Genomic DNA, 15924 nt, shown 5'->3' on the forward strand with positions numbered 1-15924 from the left:
GGATCATCCTCTGCCTTGTCTGTGTAATAAGATTGTTTGTAATGTGTATTGATGTCATCATATGGACACACCATGGCATTCCATTATGTCGTCATTTGATGATTTTATTGTATTTATTTATTTTTTGTTTGTTTGTTTTACTTGAAGATTTTTACTTGAGCATCTCCATGTTAATGTTTGTGTTTTCACAGGCTCTGCAAGCACGACGGGCAAAATGTGAGCACCAACATCGAGACCCCATTGTTTGGACGTGTCACAGGGTAACGAAGTGGATTACAGATATAGATATGGAGGTGGGTGGGAGATCAGCGACAGTATTCTCTTCACATTGGATTTTTCCTAGCAAGTCATATTGCACGTGGATAGTGCACCTTAATTGAGAGAGTGGCGACATGACGAGTCAAAAAAATCTGCCACATGACTCGTGGTGCCATCTTGGTTCCAAAATAGAGTTCGCTGTTAATCTGTCTGCATGTAAATCCAGCTATTTTGTTTATTTATTCACTGAAAATGCCAGGTTGTTGTGTTTTTCGAGGCAAACTAGACACAGCAAGGGCTTCAAGATGTACAGATTCCCTTCAGATCCGAACAGAAGAAAAAATTGGGAAAATAAAGTCAACTGTGTGAGATCAGAGTTTAAGGTTCTGCCACTAGTCTATAAAATTATTCATGGATTGGCACCTCCCTACCTAGCTGACCTAATTAAACCTTACGTACCGGCCTGGGCTTTGCGTTCTCAGGGTGCAGGACTACTTTGTGTCCCTAGGGTGAATAAGAAGTCTGCGGGTCATAGAGCTTTCTCTTATCGTGCCCCTGTTCTGTGAAATGATCTCCCTGCGTCAATAAAATAGTCAGATTCTGTGGAGACGTTCAAGCCCAGACTTAAGATGCACTTATTTTCACTTTTGTATGACTAGCATACTGGCATAGTATAGTTCTACACTTTTTACTCTTTTAATTCATTTTATTAGGAAACGAAGCATGCCACAGCCTCAGCTTTACCTAAATTCTGGGTCTTTTAGTGAAGCTTAGGGCTAGTGGCCGGCGATGACCTTAGTATTTCTTCTGTTTTTCTTGTTTAATTCTGGCAAATTATACTGTATTTCTTGTCTTTCTGATGCCTGACTTTTTTTTTTCTCTCTGTTTAAGGTGCAGCTCCATCCAGAGATGGGTGTGGTAATTGTGATGGAGACCCTCCTGTCCTGTTCACCAACAGCATTTCTTGTATATTTGTTTTGTGAATTGTTCTGTAATTTATGTCTGTAGCATGGCCCAAGCAGAGGGTCATCCCCTTTGAGTCTGGTCTGCTTGAGGTTTCTTCCTCAGAGGGAGTTTTTCCTTACCACTGCTGCTCTGGCAGTTAGTAAGGTTAGACCTTACTTGTGTGAAGCGCCTTGAGGCAACTCTGTTGTGATTTGGCGCTATATAAATGAAAATAAATTGAAATTGAAAATTGGGATGGAAGCAACTTCATCATCAAAGCTTTGAGAGGTAAATTTATTGTTCAGTCCCATGTACAGTAAAACTCACCTAAACCGTCATCATATAAACCAGATATTTGCAGTCACCGGACAAAAAAAGTCCCAAAGTTTTTGTATTGTTTTCCATGTAATAAACACCGTATATAATGGATTTTGTACAGCGGATTTTCATTCACATCAGATAAAATGTCCCATCCGATCACAATGTATTTTCCTTAAACCCCTTGCATGTGGGACCAGAGTTATTTCTGTGATTAAAGGTCCGACCATTATTTTTTCACACCCCGTGTTCAGACTCAGAGCTGCAGGCTGACGTGCGCCTGTTTAAATCAGACACAAAAGGCTGTGATTTGACACTTTGCTGTTTCAATCCTTCGTCTGCCATCATATTATAATATTTTTTTTGCAGTACACACGCTGGTTACTTTTTGATAATGGATCAAATACATTGGGCAGAAAAAAATTTTCAGAGGAAATTTTGACCCAGTCATTAAATGAGGCGCAGGTCCCGATTCAGGATTCCCGTAGATGGTCGGCACCTCCTGACTAACTAATCCGTTATATACATATCGCTCACCTCAGATAAAATGTCCCATATGATCGCAATGTATTTCCATTAAAAACCCCAAGCAGCCTGGATGTGCACAGTAACAGAGGTACAAATTAAAGTTCAGTTCTGACACTCGCCGATTTGAGTAAAGTGAGACCGGAGTCATTTATTTTTTTCAAACCGTGTTCAGACTGAGACCTGAAGTCTGACATGCACCTGTTAAATCAGACACAAATGGCTGTGATTTGAAACTTTTTGTTTTCAGTCCTTCGTCTTCCATCATATTATAACAGTTTTTACAGTACGCACTGATTACAAATGGATCAGAAAAGTTTACAGCACAAAGTCGGTAAAAGAGGAAATTGTACAGCTTACCTTTGATTTGGAGGTGGTGATTGTAGAAAGAAAAGCTTGTTGAGGCTCAAATTAGTACAGAATAAAGCATCATCCAAAGACGGAGAACTTTAAACTGTCATGCACGTCACTGCATGACACGGAGCTGCAGCTGCAAAAATCAGGCTTTAAATTAAATAAATCATCATAAATTGTAAATGTATATAAATTTGATAGCTTAACTATTTTTATATTTGAAGTATTTTTATATTTATTTTGATAGCACCTGTACCTGGATGTGTTGCTATATGTGGTAAAATGATTAAAATGTTGAAAACATCAAAGGTTCATTCAGTAGTTCAGCGCAGTTGGAACCAAAATGGCGCCATGTTCTGAGTTGACACCACTCTCTCAATGGGGGATTTTCAAGTTGTGATAGAGCAGTGCCTACGCACATGCGTGATGACGTCACAACTCTGTCCGGTTAGGGAGATGTGGTTTCATTCAACAACAAGAACTGTCAAGAAGCTTTCTCATGTGTGGTTGGAGTTGTGTGGAGGTAGGAACAGCCTTTTGAATGCTTGAATAATGATGTCAATCGCACAAAGAAATAAAATAATAGTGAAAACTTGTTCATTGTGCCCAGAATGTTGGTATTTTGGGTCGTTGAACTTTCCTAGCAACGAATGTAAAGCCCCAGTCACACGGCATTAACAAAGGACACCGAAGCCAAAAAGAAACAACAAATCTGAACTTAAGTTGACTTTTGGAGACATGGTTTAACCGGTGTCCAGCTTCGATTGGTCAGCCGCTCCATGAGGCGTCATAACAACTGATTGGTCAGCCGCTCAGTGAGGTGTCATACCATCTGATTGGTTAGCCACATCGTGAGGCGTCATAACATCAGATCAGTTAGCCGCTCCATACAGGGTCATAACATCATATCGGTCAGCCGCTCCATGAGGCATCATAACAAGCTGTTGTTTCTCATGACGGCAAACACACGAAAAAGAGGCTCAATAACCGGAAGTGTCGGTTTCAAGATGGCGGCACAAGTTGAAAATCCCCCCATTAAGGCACACTCCACGTGGATCCGCAAGAATCATTTAATTCAGATCGTTTCTTGGAGATAAGGACATTTCAACACATTTTCAGGAAGTTAAATTAGGCCAGGGGTGGCAAAGTTCGGTCCTCGAGAGCCACCTTCCTGACACTCTTAGTTGTCTCCCTGCTCCAACACACCTGAATCCAATGAAAGGCTCATTAACGAGCCACCCCTGAATTAGGCCATCACATTTCTTAAAAACAGATGTTAAAATTTAGAGCAAATTATGCTTCAGAGACACTTAAGTGATACCTCCATGCAAAACTCCATTTTTAGATCTCATAGAATGCAAAGAAGCTGTTCCAGGCCACGCCCCCTGACCAAAGGGAAGCGTCTCTATACCCACTGAGGGAGATTCTCCAAGGGCTCATCGCAGGTTGATTGTCTTGATTTTTCTCCACCACTGAAGGTCGAAGGTCATGCCTGTATGGCTTTGCTGTAGGGGTCCAGTCTGGGTTCGGTTCTGTAAATTGTCTCTGTCTCTTTGATGTGAATGTGAACCCTACCCCCCCGCCCACATCTGTGTCAGCTGTCAGCAGTGTGAATGTATGAGTTCCCTGTTCCGTGTGAGTGTGTGTGGATGCGTAAGCGTGTTTCAGCCTCCGTGGTGTGTGAGTGTATGAGCGTGTCCCCCCATCTATTATCTGTGCTGATCATGTGTGTGTCTGGTGCATGTGCGCTCCTGGTGTTTGTGCCCCCCTGCATGTGCACGTGGAATTGTCATGTCATCTGTCTGGGTTCATGGCGTATCTTTACGTCTGTCTCCCACCCTGGTCCTCGGATTATTGCTCTTGTATTGTTAATGTGTTTTTGTAAGTTGCTTCGTGTATCTTAAGTCATTTCCGTGTGTATTTGCTGTGTACATTTTGGGCTACGTTTTAGGGTTTGCACTGTGTCAGTTCTTATGGTTCATCACGTTCATGTTACCTCATAGTTCCAGGTTTACTTTTAGTATTGTTGTGTGATTTGGGTTTTGATGTTACATTTATGAATTTGATTTTATTTCTACATTTATCATGATATCTGTTTCACCTGTTATCTCTTTGTGTTCCTTTAAGTCCTCTCGTGTTCTCCCACCCTCACTCAGTCATCACACCTGTTGTTAAAAAGATGGGTTTGTCTTTAAGCCACACCTTTACGTTATCCGTTTGCCAGTCAGTTACGTTCAGCTCTTTGTCCCTGTCTCGCATTCTGTCCGTCTGCTCTTGACTATTATTATTCGTAAGTGAATTCCTCACTGTGGTTTTTGACAGTTGTTTTTTGTTATCTCCTCAATGGTTTGTCACTTGGTCTTTTGTAGTATTTTTTGGATTTTTGTCACTTCGGATTGTTTGGTCATGATTGTTTATCACTGCCACCTCCGAGTATTAAAGTATTTTGTTTTTTGTACTTATCCCTTTGTGTCCTGGCTGCCTTGCATCCTGGGGTCCAGTTACAGCTCAGTGTGGCAAAACCACAATATTTGTGTTAGATTCAGTATAAGTTCAGAATTCAATGTAAATTAGCCAGTGTCATGGTCCTGCCCTTGATGTGCTTTTTGTTATGACTTTTTCATTGATCTTTGCTTTCTTGTTCTGTACATCTGTATTTGCATTCCTGCCATGTTCATGTTTTCATTGGTTTTGTTTTCTGTTCATCGTTTATGTATTGTGTAGTTTTGTCTTAGTAGCTGTTTTGCCACATTGTTGTCATTAATTGTTACCTTAGTTTTCACTTCAGTCTTGGTTTTGTTCTGTTTATTTAATTTCTTGTATTATGCTTTAGTCTGGCCTTTTCTGTGAAGTTTACTTTTGTCTCTGCTTTTGTTTTCAGTTTATCACTTAGTTTTCTGTTTTCTTTCATCTTTGTCTCATTGCACTTGTCTCTGTATTTTGTTATTTCTGTTTTTTCTTCATCAGAATTACCTTTTGGTTTTTGCTGTTCAGTATTTTTGCACTAAGTCACGCCCACCTGAACTTTTCTGTTTCTTCTGTTTGCCACGCCCTCTTCCTGGTTCTTCCAACACACCTGTTCTCACTTTTCTCATTTCCACTTTGGTTATTTAAACTCTCTGCCTTCACTCAAGCCCCGCCAGTTCGTTGATTTTCACAGTCCTCGTACCAGCCTTTTCATAGCTCTGCCTTGTTTTGCCGTGTACTGACCCAGCTCTGTTTTGTGACCTCGTCTTGCTGCTGCCCATGTACTTTGTCTGCTTGTGTTAAAGACCTGAGCCTGCCTTTTTGACGACGCCCTGGCCTGCTGACTATCTGTACCTCTGCATCCATGACCGCCTAACTGTGTACCGAATCCAAGCTCATTTTTTGACCGATAAAGCCTTTCAATTTCAATTCCACTGTCTGTGAGTTTTTGCATTTGGGTCCCACAACCTTTGGTGCCACATCACCCCGAGTTCCTGACAGCCAGTTTTGTGTAAACAATGTTACTGAAATGCATTTATATTTGCAGATCATTTTTGGACCTTTAACTTTTAACTGTGTTCAACGTGTAGTTATAACAGGACAACTTTTATGCACTTCACAAAATAGTCGTGTGTCAATCATTTCTGTGACTGTGGTTTACCTTTACTTCCTGTTAATTTTCACTTAAATGACAATACACTTTGTCACATACTGCATCAGTCTCATCTCTGCATTGTGCTGCTCAGGAGTTTGCAGACAATCTGCAGGGTAAAGGCATTCACGGGGCTCTGATGACTCTCGACCCGGCCTTTGACACAGAAGCCATGGCCAAAGTCCTGGGGATCCCCAGCAACAAGCACATGCTGCATCTGCACCTGTTCGAGGAGATGAAAAGCCTCACTGTCCTTCACAGGTAGGAGGTGGAAAAACTCCTGCAGGCTCAGTGTACACTTTAATATTTACCATAAGGGATGCATGATTTTAAAAACTAACCCCTCTCAACATAAGATGCGACTTCATGGTTGTGAAATGGAGAAAATAAACTATAATACGAGGTCTTTTAGAAAACTATCCGACCTTTTTATTTTTTGCAAAAACCATATGGATTTGAATCACGTGTGATTGCATCAGCCAAGCTTGAACATTTGTGCACATGCGAGTTTTTTCACGCCTATCAGTTGCGTCATTCGCCTATGAGCAGGCTTTGAGTGAGGAGTGGTCCACCCCGCTTGTCAGATTTTTATTGCAAGTAAAATGAATGATTTGGAGCTTTGCTGCATCAAATTTGTCCAGAAACTGTGAGAGACAGCCAGGTGGACACCATTCGGAAAATTCAGATGGCTTTCAGGGACGATTTTATGGGGATCACACAGATTAAGGAGTGTTACAGCCGGTTTAAAGGCCGCCCACAGCGGCTGAGAGCGCGCCGCGCTCCGAGCGGTGATCGACAGGCTGAAACGACCAGATCATTTCCAAAGTGAAGGCTGTGTTGATCCGGGACATCGTCTGACTACCACAGAAATGGCAGAAGACGTGGACATCAGCACTTTTTCGGCACATTCCACTGTTACAGGCGTTTTTGTCATGGAAAGAGGAGTGGAGGAATGCGCCACAGAGCTGCGAATGGCGCGGGACAAAAGCACCTCCATGTTGGTCTCACAGGACAGCTTTCAGATGGCTTTCAGACGGCTTTCGGTGGTTTTTCAGTCGTGTGACTATCCGAGAAATTGTGGATGAGCTGGACATGCCAGAACATGTCCTGTGAGGCTTCATCACGGCGTTGCTTTGCGCCATGCGGCTCCGTCCCGACGCGCAAATTCCTCCGCTCCTCTTTCCATGACAAAAACTGTGGAATGTGCCGTTCATTTCCAAACTGAACGTCAAACGTTGATCCGGGACGTCATCTGACTACCAGAGAAATTGCAGAAGACGTGGACATCAGCACTTCTTAGGCACATTGAGACAGATGTGCAAAGGAATTTGCGCGTCAGGACGGAGCCGCATGGCGCAAAGCAACGCCGTGATGAAGGCTCACAGGACATGTTCTGGCATGTCCAGCTCATCCACAATTTCTCGGATAGTCACACACACAATTTCTCGGATAGTCTGCCATTTCTCTGGTAGTCACACGATGTCCCGGATCAACACAGCCTTCACTTTGGGAATGATCTGGTCGTTTCAGCCTGTCGATCGCTGCTCGGAGCGCGGCGCGCTCTCAGCCGCTGTGGGCGGTCTTTAAACTGGCCGTAACACTCCTTAATCTGTGTGATCCCCATAAAATCGTCCCTGAAAGCCATCTGAATTTTCCGAATGGTGTCCACCTGGCTGTCTCTCACAGTTTCTGGAAAAATTTGATGCAGCAAAGCTCCAAATCATTCAGACATTTTACTCGCAATAAAAATCCGACAAGGGGGGGTGGACCACTCCTCACTCAAAGCGTGCTCACAGGCGAATGACGCAACCGACAGGCGTGAAAAAACTCACGCATGCGCACAAAGGTTCAAGCTTGGCTGATGCAATCACATGTGATTCAAATCCACATGGTTTTTGCAAAAAATAAAAAGGTCGGATAGTTTTCTAACAGACCTCGTACATGTACTTTGCTTTATGCTCACAGCAACACAGAGCAGGAATGTGAGGCTTTTGGCTCGTCTTCACCAGTGGCAATTAACCGCTTTCCTGATGACAGAGTGACCATGAGAAGATCAGGCAAGGTAACGTTTGCATTTCACAGTCACTGGCATAGATTGACTGGAGTAGGTACTGTATGTAGGTACGATAGATAGATAGATAGATAGATTTCTTTACAAAATATCCTGGGTCCAATCATCCACTTGGCGCAAAGGGCCCATTCACACTTTGACGCGAAGTGGCTGACGCTGACCTACATAGAAGATTCACAAAAATCTCTATGAAGGCACACTCCAGGTGTCCAAATTTCCTGGTTCCAACGCAGGTTGACGTAGCCCAGCAGAGGGCACTATTGCACTGGTGGGGCTCGACGTTTGGCCATGGTTCACTGACTCACACAGGACGTAGTTTAATTTCCGCATCGGAGGTCATGCGCACTGGTAGCGCATTCCACGGAACTATAGTGTAGCTTGGCAGAGCTGATGTTGGACTCAACATTTGCGACTTCATGTGATGTAGCCTATATAAACTCCATGTAACTCTGAGATTGTTTGACTTGCTACTGTTGCATCGTCAAGACAGTTTCTACATATTCCTTCACATTTCTACATATTTCTTCATGCCCAAGGGGTCCAGAGGAGGTGGTGCATCCAGTCAAGCCTCTGATGTTGGCCAGCGGAGTGCAGCAGAGGGCAATAGAGCAGTAATGGTGTACTAGCATTGGTGGCATAATGTAGTGGAGCTCAACTTTTGCCAGCGTTTTAGCATGAATGTTGAAGATTTTAAGCATGCTGAAAATTTTTTCTAGGACCACGCCAAACATCAGCATTGCCCAACTGATGTCGACTTAGCTCCTGCGGAGTCTGCCGGATCTTGACGCTGGTCAATGGGAAGCAATTTCTCACCTTAACACTGGGTTTATTGTCAGAGTGTGAATAGACTAAAAGTAGCACCCAGCACACTTCAAGTGTCATTGCTAATTTCCAACCAAGGCAGTTGTCATTTTCAAAACCAGTGACCACTTCCTTTTCATAACAGGAACATGCTTTGATTTGTGCACCTCTGGGTGTTCTGAGCTTTTAAATAAGGCATGGTCAGGCACCACAACTTGGTAGCACTGACATTTTCCCTTTGAGTCAGAATGAACAGTTTTTATCTTACTGTTGACAGATCTGCAGGCAACCTGTGTCAGTGTGGAATATCCTGAGGACCTTATCCTACCATTGATTCAGGCATTTGTGTGTGAGTTCTGTCCCAAAGCTGGACCAGCTGTGCCTAATGCATATGGCACATGGACTGATGCTGGTCACAGAAGACATTCTACAATACTGAGATTGAATTTTAGCACATCACAGTAGGTGCACCAAGTGCTAACCCTCTCTGGTATGCCTTCCAGTATTTTGTGGTAGCTTGATGAGCATTTTTTGTTGTTGTTGTTGTTGTTCAAGTTTGTTTTGCCTGCTTTGTGTCTATTTGACACTTTGCACAGAGAATGCATTCCTCACCAGAACACCTCTGACTCTGACATCTAAATGGAAATACATCAGACACTGGTGCCTTTGTTCGAGGTGATGGGTTTATTTCATGTTATGGTCAAAACACACAAATGACAAATTAAGTAGCTGGGTTTCCATTACAGATTTGTACAAACATTTAGAAATATTTTCAGAACAGATTGGCATCCTGTCAAGGGTGCACCCTGCCTCATGCCCTATGAGTATTGGGATAGGCTCCAGCACCCCCACCTCCCCATGACCTTTAATTGGAGTAAGTGGATATAGAAAATGGGTGGATGGATGTGACTTCTTTCTGCATGTGATCTGTAATAGTGGAAAAAATGCTTCTTTGCAGTTTTTCAAAACAAGACATTTTCACATCACCTGAACAACCACCTCCCTGCAAGCACCAAAACTTTTCGTTTTATTTGAGAGTTTTTATTAATTACACTCAACAAAAATATAAACGCAACATTTTTGGATTTGCTCCCATTTTGTATGAGATGAACTCAAAGATCTAAAACTTTTTCCACATACACAATATCACCATTTCCCTCAAATATTGCTCACAAACCAGTCTAAATCTGTGATAGTGAGCACTTCTCCTTTGCTGAGATAATCCATCCCACCTCACAGGTGTGCCATATCAAGATGCTGATTAGACACCATGATTAGTGCACGTGTGCCTTAGACTGCCCACAATAAAAGTCCACTCTGAAAGGTGCAGTTTTATCACACAGCACAATGCCACAGATGTCGCAAGATTTGAGGGAGCGTGCAATTGGCATGCTGACAGCAGGAATGTCAACCAGAGCTGTTGCTCATGTATTGAATGTTCATTTCTCGACTATAAGCCTCTCCAAAGGCGTTTCAGAGAATTTGGCAGTACATCCAACCAGCCTCACAACCGCAGACCACGTGTAACCACACCAGCCCAGGACCTCAACATCCAGCATGTTCACCTCCAAGATCGTCTGAGACCAGCCACTCGGACAGTTGCTGAAACAATCGGTTTGCATAACCAAAGAATTTCTGCACAAACTGACAGAAACCGTCTCAGGGAAGCTCATCTGCATGCTCGTCGTCCTCATCAGGGTCTCGACCTGACTCCAGTTCGTCGTCGTAACCGATTTGAGTGGGCAAATGCTCACATTCGCTGGCGTTTGGCACATTGGAGAGGTGTTCTCTTCACGGATGAATCCCGGTTCACACTGTTCAGGGCAGATGGCAGACAGCGTGTGTGGCATCGTGTGAGTGAGCGGTTTTCTGATGTCAGTGTTGTGGATCGAGTGGCCCATGGTGGCGGTGGGGTTATGGTATGGGCAGGCGTCTGTTATGGATGAAGAACACAGGTGCATTTTATTGATGGTATTTTGAATGCACAGAGATACCGTGACGAGATCCTGAGGCCCATTGTTGTGCCATACATCCAAGAACATCACCTCATGTTGCAGCAGGATAATGCACGGCCCCATGTTGCAAGGATCTGTACACAATTCTTGGAAGTTGAAAATGTCCCAGTTCTTGCATGGCCGGCATACTCACCGGACATGTCACCCATTGAGCATGTTTGGGATGCTCTGGACCGGCGTATACGACAGCGTGTACCAGTTCCTGCCAATATCCAGCAACTTCGCACAGCCATTGAAGAGGAGTGGACCAACATTCCACAGGCCAGAATTGACAACCTGATCAACTCTATGCGAAGGAGATGTGTTGCACTGCATGAGGCAAATGGTGGTCACACCAGATACTGACTGGTATCCCCCCCCCCCAATAAAACAAAACTGCACCTTTCAGAGTGGCCTTTTATTGTGGGCAGTCTAAGGCACACCTGTGCACTAATCATGGTGTCTAATCAGCATCTTGATATGGCACACCTGTGAGGTGGGATGGATTATCTCAGCAAAGGAGAAGTGCTCAGTATCACAGATTTAGACTGGTTTGTGAACAATATTTGAGGGAAATGGTGATATTATGTATGTGGAAAAAGTTTTAGATCTTTGAGTTCATGTCATACAAAATGGGAGCAAAACCAAAAGTGTTGCATTTATATTTTTGTTGAGTGTACTTATGTATAATTAAGCATATTTTCAATTCACTACTTCAGTTTGCATAATTTGAAGGGTAATATAAATCTGCACAAAAAACACACAAAAGACTTTGGTCTGTGTGTGTGTGTGTGTGTGTGTGTGTGTGTGAGAGAGAGAGAGAGAGAGAAATGGGGGATCATTTATTTTTTTAATCACAGAAGGGAGCATGAATCCCAGTCATAAAAGAGGTGAAAATATGACGTGAAACACCATAATGACTGGTGATGGCAAAATGCAGTTTGCAACCTCACCACTAGGTGACACTAAATTATACACACAGTAGCTTTAACATAAAAAAAAAGTAAAATTACTCTTTGGTGTAAAAATGTAGATGTGTGAGATTTTTGGGAAACATCTTAATTTATTGGTAAACAAGAGCAAGCATAAAAGACAAAACATTGATTTTTTTTTCTTTTTTTAATTATTATTTTGTGAGTTGTGTTTGGGGCAGATTGTATGCATGGTAAAACAGGCATCACATTTTTACATCCAGTGTCTACTTTTAGATTGGAAACCTCAAACCTTAGCTTTTATTTCTATTTTTATTTTACCCAGAGCCCGCTGAGGTTCCGTGCAAACAGCCACTCTGTGGAGCGTGGGGTGGGTTTCCACGGCAGCTGTGGGTCGCTGCCCAGAGAAGCCAGAGTCCAGGCTGAGGCGCGGACCAAGAGCAGCCCCATGCACAACTACAAAAGTGTTGAAATCACCAACGTCTGAAGTGACGTCAGTCTCCACGTTAGCTCACTTTGTCGTAGTCAGTTACCTTGTTGTTGTTATATTGTTGTTTACTACTGACAGAGCTGCACTCTGTATCGCTGACCTGCAAAAGGTCGAGTGATAAACTGTCTCAAAGATGAATCCCACAGAATTCAAGCATTTATGTTTGATTTCATTGTTCAAAATAAAAACAAAACCTGGAACTGCAACATATAATGAATCAAGTAATCTACTTATAGTTTTGTTTTGTGGTTTTTTTCATCTTAAACTTACAAATGTTTTATATTGTAGGTTTTATACTGTAGAACAATGAAGTGAAATCACAGATAAAGATTCTAAAAAAAAAAACAGATCTAATACAGTGCTGACTCCTTTAATGCCTTATATGAATGTGGTATTTATGTATTATTTTAACAGCACTGTTGTTTATTGCTCTGTCTCTGGAATATATGTTAACATGTCAGCTCAGTTGATGTAAAATGTGTTGCACATTCTGTAAGTAAATGAGGAACTGTGCTCCAAGTCGAGCAAAAAGCTCGTGTCTGTTTTTGTTTCACTGCAGAGATGCATGCTGGATGTTACTCTTCAGAAAATATCAACACACTGAGCACAGTTTGTTTCTCACATCTATTGTTGTTATAATTTTTGTTGTCATTTTCACTTTCAATTTCAATTTATATTCCTTTATATAGCGCCAAATCACAACAGAGTTGCCTCAAGGCATTTCACACAGGAAAGCTCTAACCTTACCAAGCCCCAGAGCAACAGTGGTAAGGAAAAACTCCCTCTGAGGAAGAAACCTCAAGCAGACCAGACTCAAAGGGGTGACCCTCTGCTTGGGCCATGCTACAAACATAAATTACAGAAACAATTCACGGACGAATATACAAGAATTGCTGTTGGTGCACAGGACAGGAGGATCGCCAACACAAACACAACTCCCATCTCTGGATGGAGCTGCACCTTAAACAGAGAAAAAACAGAATCAGGCATCAGAAAGACAAAGAAATGCTGTATAATTTGCCAGCATTAATCAACAAGAAAAACAGAAGAAATACTAAGGTGATCGCCGGCCGCTACGATCCAGAATTTAGGTAAATTTGAGGCCGCGGCACGCTCCAATTACTAATAATATGAATTAAAAGAGTAAAAAGCGTAATTAGGTCAGCTAGGTAGGGAGGTGCCAGTCCATGAATAATTTTATAGGTTAGTAGCAGAACCTTAAAATCTGATCTCACTGGGACAGGAAGCCAGTGAAGAGACACCAAAATGGGTGTAATGTGGTCGAACTTTCTGCTTCATGTCAAAAGTCTGGCTGCAGCATTTTGAACCAATTGGAGAGCCCTAATGTTAGACTGCGGTAAACCAGAAAATAGAACATTGCAATAATCTAATCTAGAAGAGATGAATGCATGGATCAGGGTCTCAGCATCAGCCATAGACAGGATGGGACAAATCTTCGCTATATTTTGCAGGTAGAAGAAAGCAGTCCTAGTAATATTTAATATGGAGGCCAAAGGACAATTACCCCAAGGTTCCTCACTTTGTCAGTGTGATGTATGACACACGAGCCTAGGCTGAGTGTTAACTGGTCAAATTGATGCCGATGTCTCACTGGACCAAGAACCATCATTTAAGTCTTATCAGAGTTTAAAAGTAGGAAATTTCTAGACATTCCTGCTTCTCACTCCTGCAAGGCAGTCTTCTAAGGATTTTATGTGAACGAGATTACCAGCAGTTATCGGCATATATAACTGAGTATCATCTGCATAGGAGTGAAAGGTAATCCCAAAACGCCACAATATGTGCCCAAGGGGTGCTATATAAAGGGAGAATAGCAGGGGGCCTAAGACAGACCCCTGTGGAACCCCAAATTTCATGTCACTAAGGTTAGAGGTAGTGTTACTGTACAAAACGCAGTGAGAACGACTGGTCAAGTATGACATCAGCCATGCAAGGGCACTCCCAGTAATCCCAAAATGATTTTCCGGCCTATCAAGTAGAATATGATGATCCACTGTATCAAATGCAGCACTGAGATCTAACAGCAAGAGAACCGTAGTGGTGTCCAAATCCATTGTAAGCAGAAGATCATTCACCACTTTAGTAAGAGCCGTCTCTGTGGAATGATATTTTCTAAAAGCAGACTGCAGTGGCTCAAAGAGATTATTCTCAGTAAGATAGTCTACGAGCTGCCGTGACATCACTTTTTCCCAAATTTTAGAGCAAAATGATAGATTTGATATTGGCCGATAGTTTTTCAATACACTAGGCTCAAGATTAGGTTTCTTAAGGAATGGTTCAATCACTGCAGATTTGAAACATTTAGGAACAGATCCAGAAGTTAAAGAAAGATTAATCATTTCCAGCACAGTCGGCCCAAGAGTGTGCCACAGGTCCTTAAACAGTTTTGTTGGTATAGGATCAAATAAACAGGTTGTGCTTTTTGTTGACGTTACGAGTTTCGTCAGCATGCCTAGAGAGATACTATCAAATTCTGTAAATCTAGATAATACCTCAGTAGTGGCGGCCACCTCAATAGCAGGGTGTGGTGGCTGGGTTAAGGCATGCTGGGATATGTTCAACCTAATGTCATCTATTTTCTTCTCAAAGTAATCCAGGAAATCTTGTGCTGTAAAAGGAGAGCAAGCTACAGGTGGTTGTCCATGAATAAGTGTTGCCACCGTGTTGAACACGAACTTTGAGTTATGCTTGTTTTTGTTGATCAAATCAGAGTAGTAGGTCCACTTTATAGCCAATAATGCATGCTTATAGTCTAAGATAGCATCACGCCACGCAAGGTGGAATACTTCTAATATTGAACGACGCCATTTCCGTTCTAGATCTCTTGCTTTATGCTTGAGGTCATCAGGTAATCATTGAACCAAGGTGACTGTGATTTGTGGGAGCGCAGTTTCAACACAGGTGGTGAATTCATGTCGAGTGTAGTTTTGAGCACTGAGTTTAAACTATCCACAAGACTGTCTACTGACTGGGTATTTGTCAAAAATGAGGCTAAGACATCAGGCAGTCTAGCTTCTAGTTCAGTCTTAGTTGAGGAGTTGATGCATCGCTGCAGTGATAAATAAGGTTGTTGTTCCACTAAACACGGCAGCGAAACTGTAAACTTAATAAGTGAGTGATCAGAGACCACTGATGTAAGAGGCATCATGTCAATATTCGTGACAGCAATACCACGTGCGAGAACCAGATCCAGGGTATTTCCACTAATGTGCGTCGAATCCTGAATCCATTGCCGAAATCCTAATGCATCCACAATTTCCATAAATGATTTGCAGAGGGGATCAGAAGGCTTATTTATATCAACGTTAAAGTCACCAATGATCAGAATGTTATCTACACTAGTTGACAAGTTAGAGATGAACGCACCAAATTCATCTAAGAATTCAGAATATGGGCCAGGAGGCCTATATACAGTGACAAAGTAATACGACTGATTTTTAGTCTTCTGACCGTGGCAATGCGTAATATCCTGAGCAGAGCAGAGAGTCAGATGCTCAAACGAGTTATATTTGTGACCCCCAACAGCTAATAAGCTAAACCTAGATTTATAAATAAGAGCAACACCCCCGCCTTGCTTCGCATCACAAGGGACGTGA

The 15924-nt window shown here is 42.5% G+C and overlaps 1 protein-coding gene across 2 annotated transcripts in view; it reads left to right on the forward strand.

Moving 5' to 3' along the window:
* kaznb (kazrin, periplakin interacting protein b) overlaps positions 1-12840 on the forward strand; it is a 465815-nt gene extending 452975 nt beyond the window's left edge. Inside the window, exons 15-18 of one of the 2 annotated variants that reach the window (XM_034166256.1) lie at positions 192-293; positions 6114-6280; positions 7985-8081; positions 12143-12840. In XM_034166256.1, coding sequence (XP_034022147.1) covers positions 192-293; positions 6114-6280; positions 7985-8081; positions 12143-12304 — 528 coding nt within the window. In that variant the 3' untranslated portion in view covers positions 12305-12840. Of the gene's footprint in view, positions 1-191; positions 294-6113; positions 6281-7978; positions 8082-12142 lie in introns of both variants that reach the window. The other variant, XM_034166257.1, reaches the window with a different exon arrangement.
* Positions 12841-15924: the final 3084 nt, after the last annotated feature.

The sequence above is a fragment of the Thalassophryne amazonica genome, chromosome 3 (assembly GCF_902500255.1).
Source record: "Thalassophryne amazonica chromosome 3, fThaAma1.1, whole genome shotgun sequence".
In the NCBI taxonomy this organism is placed as follows: Eukaryota; Metazoa; Chordata; class Actinopteri; order Batrachoidiformes; family Batrachoididae; genus Thalassophryne; species Thalassophryne amazonica.